The sequence below is a fragment of the Peromyscus maniculatus genome, chromosome 17, assembly GCF_049852395.1.
Source record: "Peromyscus maniculatus bairdii isolate BWxNUB_F1_BW_parent chromosome 17, HU_Pman_BW_mat_3.1, whole genome shotgun sequence".
In the NCBI taxonomy this organism is placed as follows: domain Eukaryota; kingdom Metazoa; phylum Chordata; class Mammalia; order Rodentia; family Cricetidae; genus Peromyscus; species Peromyscus maniculatus.
Window position 1 is genome coordinate 2,518,357 of NC_134868.1, and position 13,783 is coordinate 2,532,139.

General features: G+C 63.1%; 2 protein-coding genes across 4 annotated transcripts; one reads left to right on the plus strand and one right to left on the minus strand.

Moving 5' to 3' along the window:
- Positions 1 to 4,233: 4,233 nt before the first annotated feature.
- Ccdc124 (coiled-coil domain containing 124) lies at positions 4,234 to 9,681 on the minus strand. 3 transcript variants are annotated; one of them, XM_006989139.4, is made up of 5 exons: positions 9,525 to 9,681; positions 5,806 to 5,975; positions 4,954 to 5,131; positions 4,762 to 4,876; positions 4,234 to 4,671 (listed from the first exon to the last, which is right to left on the minus strand). In XM_006989139.4, exons 2-5 carry the CDS (start codon positions 5,962 to 5,964, stop codon positions 4,467 to 4,469), a joined length of 657 nt encoding a protein of 218 aa, XP_006989201.1. In that variant the 5' UTR covers positions 5,965 to 5,975; positions 9,525 to 9,681; the 3' UTR covers positions 4,234 to 4,466. The 3 variants fall into 3 exon arrangements, with proteins under 3 accessions (XP_006989201.1, XP_076409247.1, XP_042119017.1); XM_076553132.1 differs by having other exon boundaries at positions 5,806 to 5,998; positions 9,525 to 9,548; XM_042263083.2 differs by lacking the exon at positions 9,525 to 9,681 and adding an exon at positions 9,248 to 9,386.
- LOC143269009 (uncharacterized) lies at positions 5,138 to 5,799 on the plus strand. Its single transcript, XM_076553134.1, has 2 exons — positions 5,138 to 5,346; positions 5,440 to 5,799. The coding sequence occupies exons 1-2, from the start codon at positions 5,207 to 5,209 to the stop codon at positions 5,600 to 5,602; spliced, it is 303 nt and encodes a 100-aa protein (XP_076409249.1). The 5' UTR covers positions 5,138 to 5,206; the 3' UTR covers positions 5,603 to 5,799.
- Positions 9,682 to 13,783: the final 4,102 nt, after the last annotated feature.

A 13,783-nucleotide genomic window follows, 5' to 3' on the forward strand; every position in this document is an offset into this window, starting at 1 on the left:
AAAGGACCCCCTCGCGGTGGGGACCCTGAACCTTACTTCGACCTGAGCGGGGTCCCCGAGCCGCGGCTCACGGACCCCGACATCGGCCTCGTGACACGCTTGCTGGCCCGGTGACAGGTCCCATCCCGGGCCGCACCCCCTCTCTCTCCCTGCAAGCCCGAGTTCTCCAGGCCCCCCGGGTGACCCTGGCTAACCCCAGCGGCCCTCGGAACCGGTCCGGCCTCCAGACCACAGCGTCTGGACCCCTCTGCCAGCTCCGCCCGGGACAACTGCTCCCGCCCCTCTTCACGGCCTCAAGGTGACCGCCCCTACCCGCGTCCGTGCGGCCACCCCGCCGGGGCTTCCCGTCCCCGAGGCTCTCGGTCCCCGGTGCATCCATCCCCCCCACCCCGGAGAAAGAGGAGCCAGAGGCCACCTGGGGGGCGGGAGCCGCATCGGGGTGACCTAGCCTCAAGGGAGGGGCGCTGCGCAGAGGGACGCCTGGGGAGGGTCTGCACCCAGCCGGAAGGTCCTTCGTGCCCTCCGCAGGGCGTCCCCGAAACTTCAGTCACAGTGGGGCCGCCCCGCGCGGGGGCCGAGGTCAGGGTTCGCTGGGCCCGACCCTCCTGCGGGTCACAGAGGAGGGAAGGGAGCTTTGTGCTGAGGACAAAGCGCGAGGCAGTCTTGTCCCTAAGGGTAGCCTCGCGGCGGCCCACGGCAGGAGACTGCCGCTCAGCGCGCGGGCAGCGCAGATGCATCTGCGTGATGCGCTGGGAAGGGCGCAGCCGGGTCGGGGTCCTGGAGGACCCCAGAGGCGCAGCCCGGGGCCGGGAACCCTGGCACGTCCTAGTACTGTGCTGGGTGCGCGGCAGGGGGATGGCACGTGAGGAAGGGGGGTGGGGAGGGACGGGGAGGGTTTGGGGAGAGGCTGGGGGTGGGGAGATGAGGAGCCGATCATGGCTGCAGGCTCTGTGCCCCGCGTTCTGCTTTTCATCTTCAGACCAGGCCTCATGGAGCCCACGCTGGCCTCGAACTCTTAATTCTGCGGACGGACAGGGCCGCGCGCTCGGCAGCTCCGGGGTCGGGCGGGGCCGCGGGCCCAGGACGCCGGCTCTGCTCGCAGCCCCGCGGGTCCCTTTGTCCCCGCCGTCCCCGCCGCGGGGGATCCCTGCTTCGGCGGCGCATGCGCACACCCGCCCGGCTTCCCCGTCGCCCTGGCTGCAGCCCCCGCGCGGTTGCCATGGCGACCGCGGGCGGGAACGCGGGGAAGACCCCGCTGGCAGCCCGCCCCCGCCGCCCTCGCGGGAAGCTCCGCTCTGGTTCGAGCCGGTTTCCCCGGACCGCGTGGGCGCTGGGGTGGAGGATTCCCCTGGTCCCCCGGGACGAGTAGCGGCTGGCGCATGCGCGCGGGGTACCCCCCTCCCCCCACGCGCACACGCACACACACACGCACGCACACACACACACACACACACACACACACACACACACACACACACACACACACACACACACACGCGCGCGCGCGCGCACAGGGAAAGCCCAGGTGAGGGGAACAAACCCTCTGCGCATGCGCGATGCGCGGTTGCTAGGGCGAGCCGGTCGCCTTGGTAACTGCTCGGAACTCCCCTTTCACCGCGTCCGGGAGCCGGGGATTCCCCGCTGCTAGTGCGCAGGCGCGCAGGCCGGGATTCCGGGCGACGCGGTCTTTCTGCAGAACAAAGCCTGGTCTTCCCGCCCCTGTCTGCGTCGTTTCCATTTGACACAGTGTCTCTGTATGTGGCTCAGCCTGGCTTTGAACTTGCAGCAACGCTCCTGCCTCAGCCTGGCTTTGCAGGAACTGGCGCTGCAGCGGGCCCCACGCCCCTGCCCCCCCTGCTGGCGGCCTCCTTTGTCACCCGGGGGGCCCGCGGTGCCGTGGGACGCCTTCCCGGCGGGAGAATCCGGTTACGGGCGATCCTGGTCACCAGACCTTGTGTCACGCAGACGGCTTTAGTTGCCAGCGTTGACGTGTACCGCGGTTGATGACGTGTACCGCGGTTGATGACGTGTACCGTGGTTGACGTGTACCGCGGTTGATGACGTGTACCGTGGTTGATGACGTGTACCGTGGTTGACGTGTACCGTGTTTTGTCTGGATGCACCAGTCTGCACACGCGTGTGCGCACCACGCTTGGATCTGGTGCCCGTGCAGAGCTCAGAAGAGGTCACCGGAGCCCCTGGCGCTGCGGTTACAGTTGTGAGCTGCCATGTGGGTGCTGGAATCGAACCCGGGTGGAATCTTACCTACCGAGCCAACTCTAACTCCTGAATACTCTCTTTAGAGGTCTCCACAGCCCAGGTTGACCTCGAACTCCGGGAAATCCTACTCCAGCCTCCCAAGAGCACAGCCAGAATAACCCTGCCTAAGATCTCAGTCGCAGCCAAGGTGGATGCGAACACCATCACCATTTTACGGGGAGCGACCAAGGCCGGTTTTGTAGCTGAGGCACCTGGAGCCGAGAATGGTGGGCTGCCTGGCCTCGCGCTCGGGTCCCAGCAGCCTGCCACCGTGAGTCAGCGGTGTGCGCCGCTCAGGGGTGCGGTGTGCGCCGCTCAGGGGCGCAGGGCACACGGCCAGCTGTGCGAACCCCAGGCTGCTACGTCGCCGCCACCCCCCTGCATGGCGCCTTCCTGTTCCCTCCCTTAACCCCCACCGAGCCTCGCCCAGGGCTTCTCCAAGATGCCAGGGACCTCAGTCCTGTTCCCGGGGTGCCCGCGGTGAGCCACCATCCCAAGGCCGTGCACAGTCGTCTCTCCCCACAACCCTTTTGGAATCCTGCAGCCCAACCTGGCCACTTCATCACCACAGGGCCAAGACGACCATGAACTGACTGCCCCGAGTGCTGGGGTGGCGGGCGTGTGCACCCCCGAGTGCTGGGGTGACGGGCGTGTGCACCCCCGAGTGCTGGGGTGGCGGACGTGTGCACCCCCCCGAGTGCTGGGGTGACGGGCGTGTGCACCCCCGAGTGCTGGGGTGGCGGGCGTGTGCACCCCCGAGTGCTGGGGTGGCGGGCGTGTGCACCCCCGAATGCTGGGGTGGCGGGCGTGTGCACCCCCGAGTGCTGGGGTGGCGGGCGTGTGCACCCCCGAGTGCTGGGGTGGCGGGCGTGTGCACCCCCGAGTGCTGGGGTGACGGGCGTGTGCACCCCCGAGTGCTGGGGTGGCAGGCGTGTGCACCCCCGAGTGCTGGGGTGGCGGGCGTGTGCACCCCCATGCCTAGTTTAGGATTTCTTTACTTTCCAGTCCTGGGCTGAGCCCAGGGTCTCACACATGCAGCCAAGTGCTGTCGCTGGGCCATGTCCCCGACCCATCCTGCCACACTGGTTCCCACGGCTTTCCACCCCAGACCATTCCAGCCGCGTCCGTGCACCAACACTCTCCTTTAAGGGCAGGCGAGGCCTTTGTCCGTGGGTCCTCCTCTCTGATGGGGTGGGGAACTTTCACACTCTTCAAAGCCCCACTTCCCGAGATTTACATTTGATCAAAACCAGCGCCCTTCGCTGCAGTCCTGGCCCTTTGGAAGCTGGGGACACCTGCAGGGACCCACATATTTCTTGGTACAGGAAACGGATAGATCACCGGTCTTGAGGGTGACACAGTTGCTGTGTAGAATCCAAGAAAAAAATAGGGGCGAGAAGGGAGCAAGTGGCAGGTGACGGCTTCGTGTGTGAGGCGTCACCACGGCAGGACCTGGTAAATCCTCCACCCACCGCACCCACGTGCCGATATCTCCTCATGATGGGCCGTCTTGGTGCCCTAGGACCACTGGGCCGGCGTCCAGCCGGAGTCAGCGCCATTCTGCAGTAAGAGCTGCCGATTGCCATGTCCCGCCCCCACACTGCCTGTCCAGCCGACAGGGCCGTGGCCAGGGTATAGCGCAGCCTTCCACGAACTGGCATGCGTTCTCACTGCCTACAGAGGCTGGTGGGTCCCCAGACTCCCTCTCTGCTCTTCAGGGTTGATGCAGCTAGAGAAGGCAGTTCCGGGTTCAAATCCAATACTCTTCTCTCAGGGCCGATGGCCTCCGCCTGTCAGCTCCGCCAGCCCAGCTGGAGAAACCCGCCTTACCCCTCAGGCTGGGGCAGTCTGCGCTGCCCTCAAGCCTGCGCCACTTCCCGATCACCGTGGCCTGCGGTCAGGGGCTCGGCCGCGGTCATCACGCGGTCCCTCCCTCCACCAGAGGCCCCCGCCACACGTGTGGACATGGCCGCAGGCAGCCTCAGCACAGCCTTTATTGGGCGGGGTGCTCAGCCGGGCTCCATGGGGCGCACAGGGGCTAGGTGTTGCTCAGAGCGGGGACCCTCTGGATGGCTGAGGGTGACTGAGGGCGCAGCCGGGAGTGCCCCAGGCTCGGGACTCCCTGGGACCCAGGCAGGCCTGGCTGGAGGGGACGCCTGGACCCCGATGAGCTGGATCTGGACAAGCTGGACTCGAGCCTGGTTCCGTCACTTAGGCGCATTGAAGGGCAGCGCACGCTGGTTCATGGGGTTGTCCGGGGAGCGCAACCACTCCTTCTTCAGCAGCTGCTTCAGCTGCGACAGCCGCATGTTGGGGTTCTCCTGCTTCAGTCGTGGCAGCTGCACCTCCTCGAACGCGGTGAAGGCCGCGCGCATGCGGCGCTCGGGGTGCCGGTCCGCGTCCTCTGCCACACTGTGGGGCCTGGAGTCAGCGCCCAGCGCCCCGCCCCGCCCGCAAGGCCCCGCCCCACCTCACAGGCCCCGCCCCTCCGGCCCCGCCCACCTGAGCACGGCGATGGCGTCCTCCACGGTGCGAGCTTCCACACTGCCCTCGTCCAGCACGCGCCGGTTCAGGTTCTCCTCCAGCGGCAGCTCCAGGTGGCTCTTGGCCTTCTCCACTGTGGGGACAGGGACGGGTGTGAGCACGCGGCGCGGGCCCGGTCCTTCGGGACGCACGGCGCTGGCCCGCGCCTACCTGGCTCTGCGCGCTGCTCTCGGCGCAGGGAATCCTCGATCTGCGCGCGCGTGACCTTGGCCGGCGGCACCGCGCGCGGGGCCTTGCCGCCCTTGAGCCGGGAGTCCTCCTCCTCCAGCAGCCGCTGTGTCTCCTTCTTGCGTTCCAGCTGCTCCAGGCGTCGCTTCTCCTTCTCCTCCTACGACAGCAACAGCGTCACCACGGGAGGCCGCATCTGTCCGGAGGCCGCCGGAGCCCCAAGGGTGGCACCCAAATGGTGCTGATCCTTCTTCCCCACCCCCGCCCCGGGCGCCTGGTGCAGATGGACCTGGGCAGCGAAGATGATTCACGAGGTACTCGTGAGCCAACGCCCCAAACGCGGGGCAAGAAAGCCTTCTGGGTTCGCAGTCAAAGGTATTTGAGGGCAGCTGCAGGAGTCTGCCTCAGTTTCTCCCTAAGCCAGAGGCAGCATCGTCCTGAGGCTCCTGTGCCCTCCATTCCCCACAGGTTCCGAAGAACCCACTCCTGGTCCCGGGACCTCTTCTGTCCCGGGGGCAGAGGACCTGGCCGGGCTGGGTGCCGGCAGATCCCGCCCCCAGAGAAGGAGCAGTTTCCGGAAAGTTCCAAGAGCCCAGGACCAAGTAGTCATCGGTATCTGATCGTGGTGTGAGCCCGGAGTACCCGAGCTGCGGGAGGAGCTGAGGCCACGGAGACCCGGTCCACACACCCGGGCCAAGGAAGCCGTAGGGCATCTCACCAGCCCAACAGGGCCACCTGGCGGGCTGACCTGCCAGCACGGCCCTGAACACCACACCAGCTGGCCGCTAGGTCCCATCCCGCCACCTAGGGCCGCTCCAGGCCCGCCCCACCCACCTTGCGCTGCTCCTTCCGCATCACGTGTTTGTCCTCATCCTTCCAGTAAGCATCTTCCAGCTCCTTCTGTTTCTTGGCATCAGCTGCCGCCTTGGCTTCAGCCCTCCGTGCTCGGGCAGCTGCCGACTTGCTGTTCTCGCCCTGGAACTTCTTGGGCATCCCTCAGCAGGCTGCAGGACACCGGAAAGAGGGGCTGCAGGCGGCCAGCACCCACCCCATGACTTACAGACCATACAAAAGCGGTTTTTCAAAGACAAGCTCTCCATGTGTAGCCTAGGTTGACTGCACAACACAACCCTGGGCGGCCGCGGGATGGCAAAGGGGCACACATGGCCCCAGCAGCCTTTGCTCTCACATTAGAGTATATGACCCTCAGCCCACACAACCTGGGCGGGGCTCCACCCTGAGCCACGCCCCCAGCTCCTCACTGGGGATTCTAGGCGGGGCTCCACCCTGACCACGCCCCCAGCCCCTCACTGGGGATCCTAGGCGGGGCTCCACCCCTGACCACGCCCCCAGCCCCTCACTGGGGATTCTAGGCGGGGCTCCACCCTGACCACGCCCCCAGCCCCTCACTGGGGGATTCTAGGCGGGGCTCCACCCTGACCACGCCCCCAGCCCCTCAGTGGGGATCTAGGCGGGGGCTCTACTGCTGAGTCTCTCCTGAACCTTTTGAATTTTTTTTTCTTTTTTCAAGACAGGGTTTCTCTGTGTAGCTTTGGGCCTGTCCTGGATCTCGCTCTGTAGCCCAGGCTGGCCTCGTGAATATTTTTTTAACTACAATTACATTGTTGCTGTGGATATCGCTCTATATAAATAAAACACTGATGGCCAGTGACCAGACAGGAAGTATGGGCGGGACAAGGAGAGAGAATTGGGGAAACAGGAAGAAGGAAGAGACACTGCAGCCACCACCATGACCAGCAGCATGTGAAGACGCCGGTAAGCCACCAGCCACGTGGCAAGGCATAGATTTATAAAAATGGGTTAATTTAAGATAAAAGAAGCCGGGCGTGGTGGCGCACGCCTTTAATCCCAGCACTTGGGAGGCAGAGCAAGGCGGATCTCTGTGAGTTAGAGGCCAGCCTGGGCTACCAAGTGAGCGCCAGGAAAGGCGCAAAGCTACACAGAGAAACCCTGTCTCGAAAAAAACAAAACAAAAAAAAAAAAGAAAAAAAGATAAAAGAACAGTTAGCAAGAAGCCTGCCACGGCCATACAGTTTATAAGTAATATAAGCGTCTGAGTGATTATTTTATACTTGGATTGTGGGACTGCGGGGCCTGGGGAACCTGGAGAGAAGCCCTCCACCAACACATTGTAGTACAAAGACTACCAATGCCTCGTCCAGGAGACCCACCTGTGTCCCCTGCCCCGGCCCCACTCCCCTCTCTCCCTTTGTCCGTGGAGACATCTCCCATCAGCAGTTTGTACAGCACGCGGCCTCTGGCTGCTGTGGCTCAGCATGGAGTGCGAGCGATAGTCTATGGCAGCGTATGCCGTACTGAGTGTATCTGGTCACCGCCGGTGTCCATCCCTGGCTTTTACAAGTCACACTGCAGTGGAGCCCTGCACAGCGCCTCCCACTGCCATCTGGGAACCCTGTTCTGAGTTGCAAATTTGAGTTCCCTCACTCAGAAATCTGTGCAGATGGGGGACACCCCACAGAGCCTCACACTGGATCCCACCAGATGGAAAGACACCCAGAGGTGCCTTGGGGAGGCACTGTATGGTGACTGACTCAACTCTAAGCCTCCAGAACCTTAACTGTGGGGTGGTTCAGTCATCCCCAGTGTAAGAGGACAAGCTGAGGAGTCTGGCCTTCAGGTGAGGGGAGGGTATGCGCTGGGGTATCAGGTGTGGTGGGGTTTACCTGTGATCCAAACGCTTGAGAGGCTGTGGCCTGAGGATCACCCATTTCAGGCCATCTTGGCTACACAATGAGTCCAAAAGCAACCACAGCCGAAATACCCCCACCGCAGAACCCCCTGGCCAGGGCCTGCAGCAGCCTGCTGGGCCTGAGATTTCCAGACTGCCTAGTGCTCTATTCTGGAACATTCTCCGCCTCCCCCATCTCCAGCTCAGTGCAGGGAAATGAGAGGACTCTGTGGCCCAGGACCACTAGGATATCACCACCCTCAAGCCCTCTGTGTGTGAAGTCCCCTCTTTCTGGCCCTTCTGGAAACCCTGTGCATCCATAGCTATGGAGCCTATCAGGAGGGGATTCCCGGCAGACAGCTCGGAGCGTGCAAAGGTCCTGTGGCAGGAAGGAGGCTGTATGTTTACGGGGTCCTCCGAGGCTCCAGCGGGGAGTGAGGAGAGGGGAAGAGAAGGGTGGCAGAGCTCAGGACACACTCCTATCTGGCTTACAAAGCCCCGTTCGGCTGCTGTGGGTGAGTGAGGGCTGGGCTAGGCGCTGTGGGCACAGCTGGGTGCGGTCACCATGTGGGCAGGGGTCCGGAGAGCTGGCTATGTGGTCAAAACCATTCCATTCCTAACAGTAGTGAGGGCCCTGCCCTACTGGCCAGAGGTGGCCCGGAACAGGGGTGTGCGTGCGTGCGTGCGTGAGTGTGACATGAGGCTAGCTCGTGCTGGGGCGGCAGGCCCTGACCTGGCTCCTAGGACCTGTCCTGCTTCAGACAGCCCATCAGACAGGGACTGAGCACGGCGGGGACCAGGGCAGCCTGGGTCCCTCATCAGGGTCACTGCAGAACCGACGCGCACACAAACTCACCCCACCGCGGGGCGGGGACCAGGACCCCTGCCTGCCCAAGACTCCCCAGCGGGACCCCGAACAGATCCTGAATCCCACCGGCCCCTCTGGGGCTCCCAGGAACACGATCGGAAGCGAGGCCAGTCTCCCCGACACTGGGGAAACTGAGGTACCCAACTGCGCTCCATGGAGTCTCCGAATCTCCCCCTGTGGCAGCCGCACCTGCCTCCATCTGCGCCTTCAGACACCGATCACCCCTGCGCCCCAGGACCTTCACACCGGGCCCGGAACTGTCCGGCCCCTGCTTCAGCCGCGCTGGGGCGACAGCATGCACCGCGCCCGGCCTACGTCCCCTTTCCAACCCAGTAAAGGCGACTGGACCGGCGGGGGGCGGCCCATGCGGAGGCCCTGCCGGTCCAGGGCGGCCTGGGCCACAGTGAGACCCTGCTCACGCAGGTGCGCGCAGTGGGAACGACGGCCGGGGAGTTCTTCCTAGGACACCTGGGGGCGGGCGGCTTCTTCCTCTGGACGGAGTCCCGCGGTCCTGCCGGGGCTGGCCTGGGACTCGCAGCCCTGAGCGGCCGCGGTTTATTTACCACTGAGCAAATCCCGTCCCGGCAGGTGGGGCGCAGGAAGGCGGCCGTGCGCACAGGGCGCGCGCCAACACCGCGGCTCCCGACCACCGAGGCAATGACAACCGCAGAAAAGACGCCCCCAGGCCGGGCACCCACCGCTCGGCAAAGCTGCGGCAGGAGGACGACGCCGACTTCCAGGCAGCCGAGGCCACAGAGTGAGCCCGGGGTCCAGACAATCCCCGCGGCTCCCGCGCGGCAGGACAAGGGTCGCGGCGGCGCCCCCGCCTCCTCCAGGGCGCCCTCCAGGCCGGGCCCGGGCCCCGCTCCCCGCCGCGCCCACCCCCGGGCGCCCATCTCCGGCGCCGCCGGCCCGCGGGAGGACCCCAGGCCGAGCCCCGCAGCCCGGCTCCGCCCGCGCCGCAGCCGCTCCTACCTCTTCCCCCGGCACCGGCCCGGTCGCGTGTCGGTGACGTCACGGGGCCTGCGCACTCGGCCCGCGGCGGCGCGCCGCTCATGACGTGCTCCGGCGCCGCCACCTTGGTAGAGGCGACACCGAGCCGATTTCCGCCGAGCCGAAGTCCCACCCGGTGCTGCCAGGTTTTCCAAGCAAAAAGCGCCTCGAACTGCGATTTTACGGCCTCGTTTCAGATACGGGTGGACAAAGGCGGAAGACACAGTACACGGCAGTGACCTCACCAAGCTGGTCGCTGCCCGGAGAAAAGATGGCAGCGCCGGCGTCACACGGGATCTGTGGGCGGCGGCCCGGACTTGGTTCCCCGGCCGCCAGGGGGCGCCCGCGGCCCACGCGGGGATGCGGCCCCGAGTGGCTGCCCCCGCTCAGGGCAAAGGCAGAGCCGTGTTCGTTGTCCCGCCCTAGGGACGGCAGGGCAGGCAGGGCCCCGGGGAATGGCAGCCGCGTGGGCGACCCGGGGAAAGCAAACGAGGGCCTGATGAAGCCGGGGTTTGCCGTCAGCTTCCCAGCTCTGTGTGAACGGCAGAGAGCACGGAGACCGCGGCAAACCCCGGGGATTGGAGACGGGGGCGGGGGTCGGGGGCGGGGGGGGGTGCGGGGAACGGGGGGGCGGGGGTCTCCGTGGAGCGCGGCTGCCGAGCAGAGCGAGGTTGAGCCCCGCGCACCCCATTAGGTGCACGCTACGTAAGCACTGCGAACCGAGCTCAAGCACTGCGTGCACTGAGCCCCCCCCACCCTGTCTTGTCTTTTTATTTTTTTATTTTTTATATTTATTTATTTATTTATTTATTTATTTATTTATTTATTTATTTATTTATTTTTTTGGTTTTTCGAGACAGGGTTTCTCTGTGTAGCTTTGAGCCTCTCCTGGATCTCGCTCTGTAGCCCAGGCTGGCCTCGAACTCACAGAGATCCCCCTGCCTCTGCCTCCCGCGTGCCGGGATCACAGGCCTGCGCCACCGCCGCCCGCGTCCACCACTCTCTGCGAAGTTGGTTTGGCTGTGGAGGTTCCGCTGTCCACGTCCGCAGTGACAGGAGTGGGGCTTCCTGCCCAGCCCGAAATCAGCCGTGCGTTTTCAGTTGCGCACAGGCTGACCAGGCAGCCACCGACTCAAGTCCCGCTAAACACAGAGGCCCCTGGCATGGCACGGCTTCAAACACCAATCCACGGTGGGAACCGGTGCGCACGGTTCCCCTCCATCACAGCAGGGCTGCTGAGACGCTGCCCTCGCAGCACCTCCTGGGAACAGACCCGGTTCACAGACCCCAGTGGCACCGTGCTAGCCAAACATGATGACGGCCTGGATTGGGGGACCACAGCACCTCAAAAACTAGGAGTAGGGAGAAGAGGCGGGGGAGGAGGGGCCCTAACGTCCCCGCTTGAAGCCACCGCCCCGCAGGGCACCTTGGGAACCTTGTGTTCGCTCCTCCCAAAAGGTACATTTTTCACGCGTTTGCGAAATTCGTCTGGGCCTTAATCTCCTGCCGGTGAAGCGCCCCGAGGTCGGCTGCCCGGCCAGCGAGGCCAGCGAGGCCCAGCAGAGCAAACCGGGTTATCTCACGCCAGAGAGGCGGGGTGGCCTGGGGCCGCCCGGGATCCCCGAGAGCCTGGGGCTGCGCCCAGCGCCATCCCAAGCAGGGGACGTGGGAAAAAAGAGGAGAGAATGGAGTCCGTTCCGCTGATGCGAATCCGATGAGTCTCTGGTAAAGGCAGAGACTGGGCGACTGTCACCGCCTGCTCACTGCGCCAGGGGGACGCTGGAGGACCCTGTCACAGGGCGGGGTCAGGACCTCCTCACAGGGGTCTCTCACTGCAGCCCAGGCTGGCCTGGGACTTGTGGCAATCCTCCTGCCTCAAGGTCTCCAGTGCTGAGGTGACTGTGCACCATGCCGGGCTTTGATTTTATTTTTGTTGCTATAGTTTTCTTGGTTTTGTTTTTGATTTTTTGAGACAGGGTTTCCCTGTGTAGCCCTGGCTGCCCTGGAACTCACTTTGTAGCCCAGACTGGCTTCAAACTCACAGGGATCCGCCTGCCTCTGCCTCTGCTGGCATTAAAGGTGTGCATCAGCCGGGCGGTGGTGGCACACGCCTTTAATCCCAGCACTCGGGAGGTAGAGGCAGGAGGATCTCTGTGAGTATGAGGCCAGCCTGGGCTACCAAGTGAGCTCCAGGACAGGCACCAAAACTACCCAGAGAAACCCTGTCTCGGAAAACCAAAAAAAATAAAAATAAAATAAAGGCGTGCGCCACCACCGCCCGACTGTTTTCTATTGTGTTTCTAAGTTATTTGCTTGTTTGGTGTGTGTGGAGCCCAGAGGCTGGCGCTGGGCAGCTTCCCTCCCCCTCTGCCTCCCTCTTTTGAGGCTCCCAATGCACCCGGGGGTCACCAGTGTAGCGAGACTGGTCAGCAAATCCCCGAGGGGCTTCTTCTCTCTATGTCCCCGTGCGGGATGACAGCGGCATGCCTGGTGTGTTTTGTTTTTTAAATGTTGCCTGCGTGTCTGTCGTGTGCCACATGCATTCGGTGACCCCCGAGGTGAGAGGAGGGTGTCAGATCCCCTCAGCTGGGGTCACGGACAGTTGTGATCCTCCATGTGGTGCTGGGAGCCAGACTCTGGTCCTCTGTCGAGCAGCCTGTGCTCTGGCTGCTGGGCTGTCTCTCCGGCCCCTCGGCCTGGTTTATTCGATCAAAGTTGATGAAAAATGTAAAATGAAACGTACCATGGTGTCCAGTCTGCAGGGACTTGGCATCTTCTTTTCTAGGGACCTGTCACCTCTGCCAAGTCCCAGAATGTTCCACCGCCGACTGTTGGCACTCACCCCAGCCCTGGCCTGCTCTGGACTTTTCAAGTCAGTGGAGTCTCTTGCTCTGGGGACTTGTGTGCCTGTGGCTGTCACCTGGGGAGTGAGTGTCAGGTTCCTCCCAGAGCCCAGGATGGGAATCCTTGAGGATTCCTGGCCCCCTGGCCTGACACAGCCTTGTGCTGGTCCCTCCTCAGTGACCCCAGATTCTCATCTGGCCCTGGGGCCTGTGCAGCTGGGGCCCTGCCAGGGCCCTCTCCCCTCAGCCGTCCTGGCCGTGACTCACCTGCAGGCATCTTGTCTCAAAACAAATGTTTGAGAAAGGACCAGATCCAGCAGCCGCCCTGGAGCCTGATGCGGGGTGGGCTGGATGGGCACGGAGCCCAGCATGTGACAAGGCCTCTGGGGACACAAAGCAGAGGCCAAGGGCCTGTTTGCTTTCTGGGGTTGACCCCTCTTCTCTCCAGCTGCAATCTGCTGCCCTGGATAACGTGGGCTGTGTGCTTGCTGATATGGGGGCAACCTGCAGACTCTCTGCCGGCATCACACACCCTGTGGGTCCCTCTGGACAATCACAGCTCCAGTGGCGGAACCTGAGGAGCCCCAAACAACCCCACACTCTTCCTCCCTTTCCCTTTTCTTCCCCACCTCCCTCCCTCCCTCCCTCCCTCCCTCTCTCTCTCTCTCTTTCTTTCTTTCTTTCCTTTTTTTTTTGTTCATTTGTTTGTTTGTTTGTTTCAAGATAGGGTTTCTCTGTGTAGCCCTGGCTGTCCTGGATCTCACTCTGTAGACCAGGCTGGCCTCAAACTCACAGAGATCTGCCTGCCTCTGCCTCCCGAGTGCTGGGATTAAAGGTGTGCACCACCTTGTCCAGCTCAATAAATGTTAATCTTATTCATTTTGAAAGTTTTTTTAAAAACATGTTTATTTTGTTATTTTTAATCACGTGCACATGTGTACCTGGTGCCTGCAGAGGTCAGAAATGGCATCGGATGCCCTGGAACTATGAGGCAGCCGGGAATGGAACCTGGGTCCTCTGCAGGAGCAGCCAGTGCTCTTAGCCACTGAGCCGTCTCTCCAGCCCTTAGGATTTGTTTTTTTATTTTTGTTCCAGAAGAAATGGTGGGGGTGAGGTTGCTCTTGAAGCTTGTTAAAAGTCCTCATGGTCCAGGCTCACCCACCCATGATGGATGAATTCGAGAAAACCATCCACCCCATCAAGGAGCAGACAGCATTTTGTGTCCATCACTGGGCTTGAGGCATGGGGACCGGGGCTTTGAACTCAAGGCCAACACCTTGGACACCCACTGCAGCCAGATCAGCTCAGGTCATCCCTTCTACTCCCACGTGACCAGCAGGTGCTCTGCTGCGGAGCCAAGTTCCCCACTCTGGATGCCGGGTTTTTAGTAAAGCACAG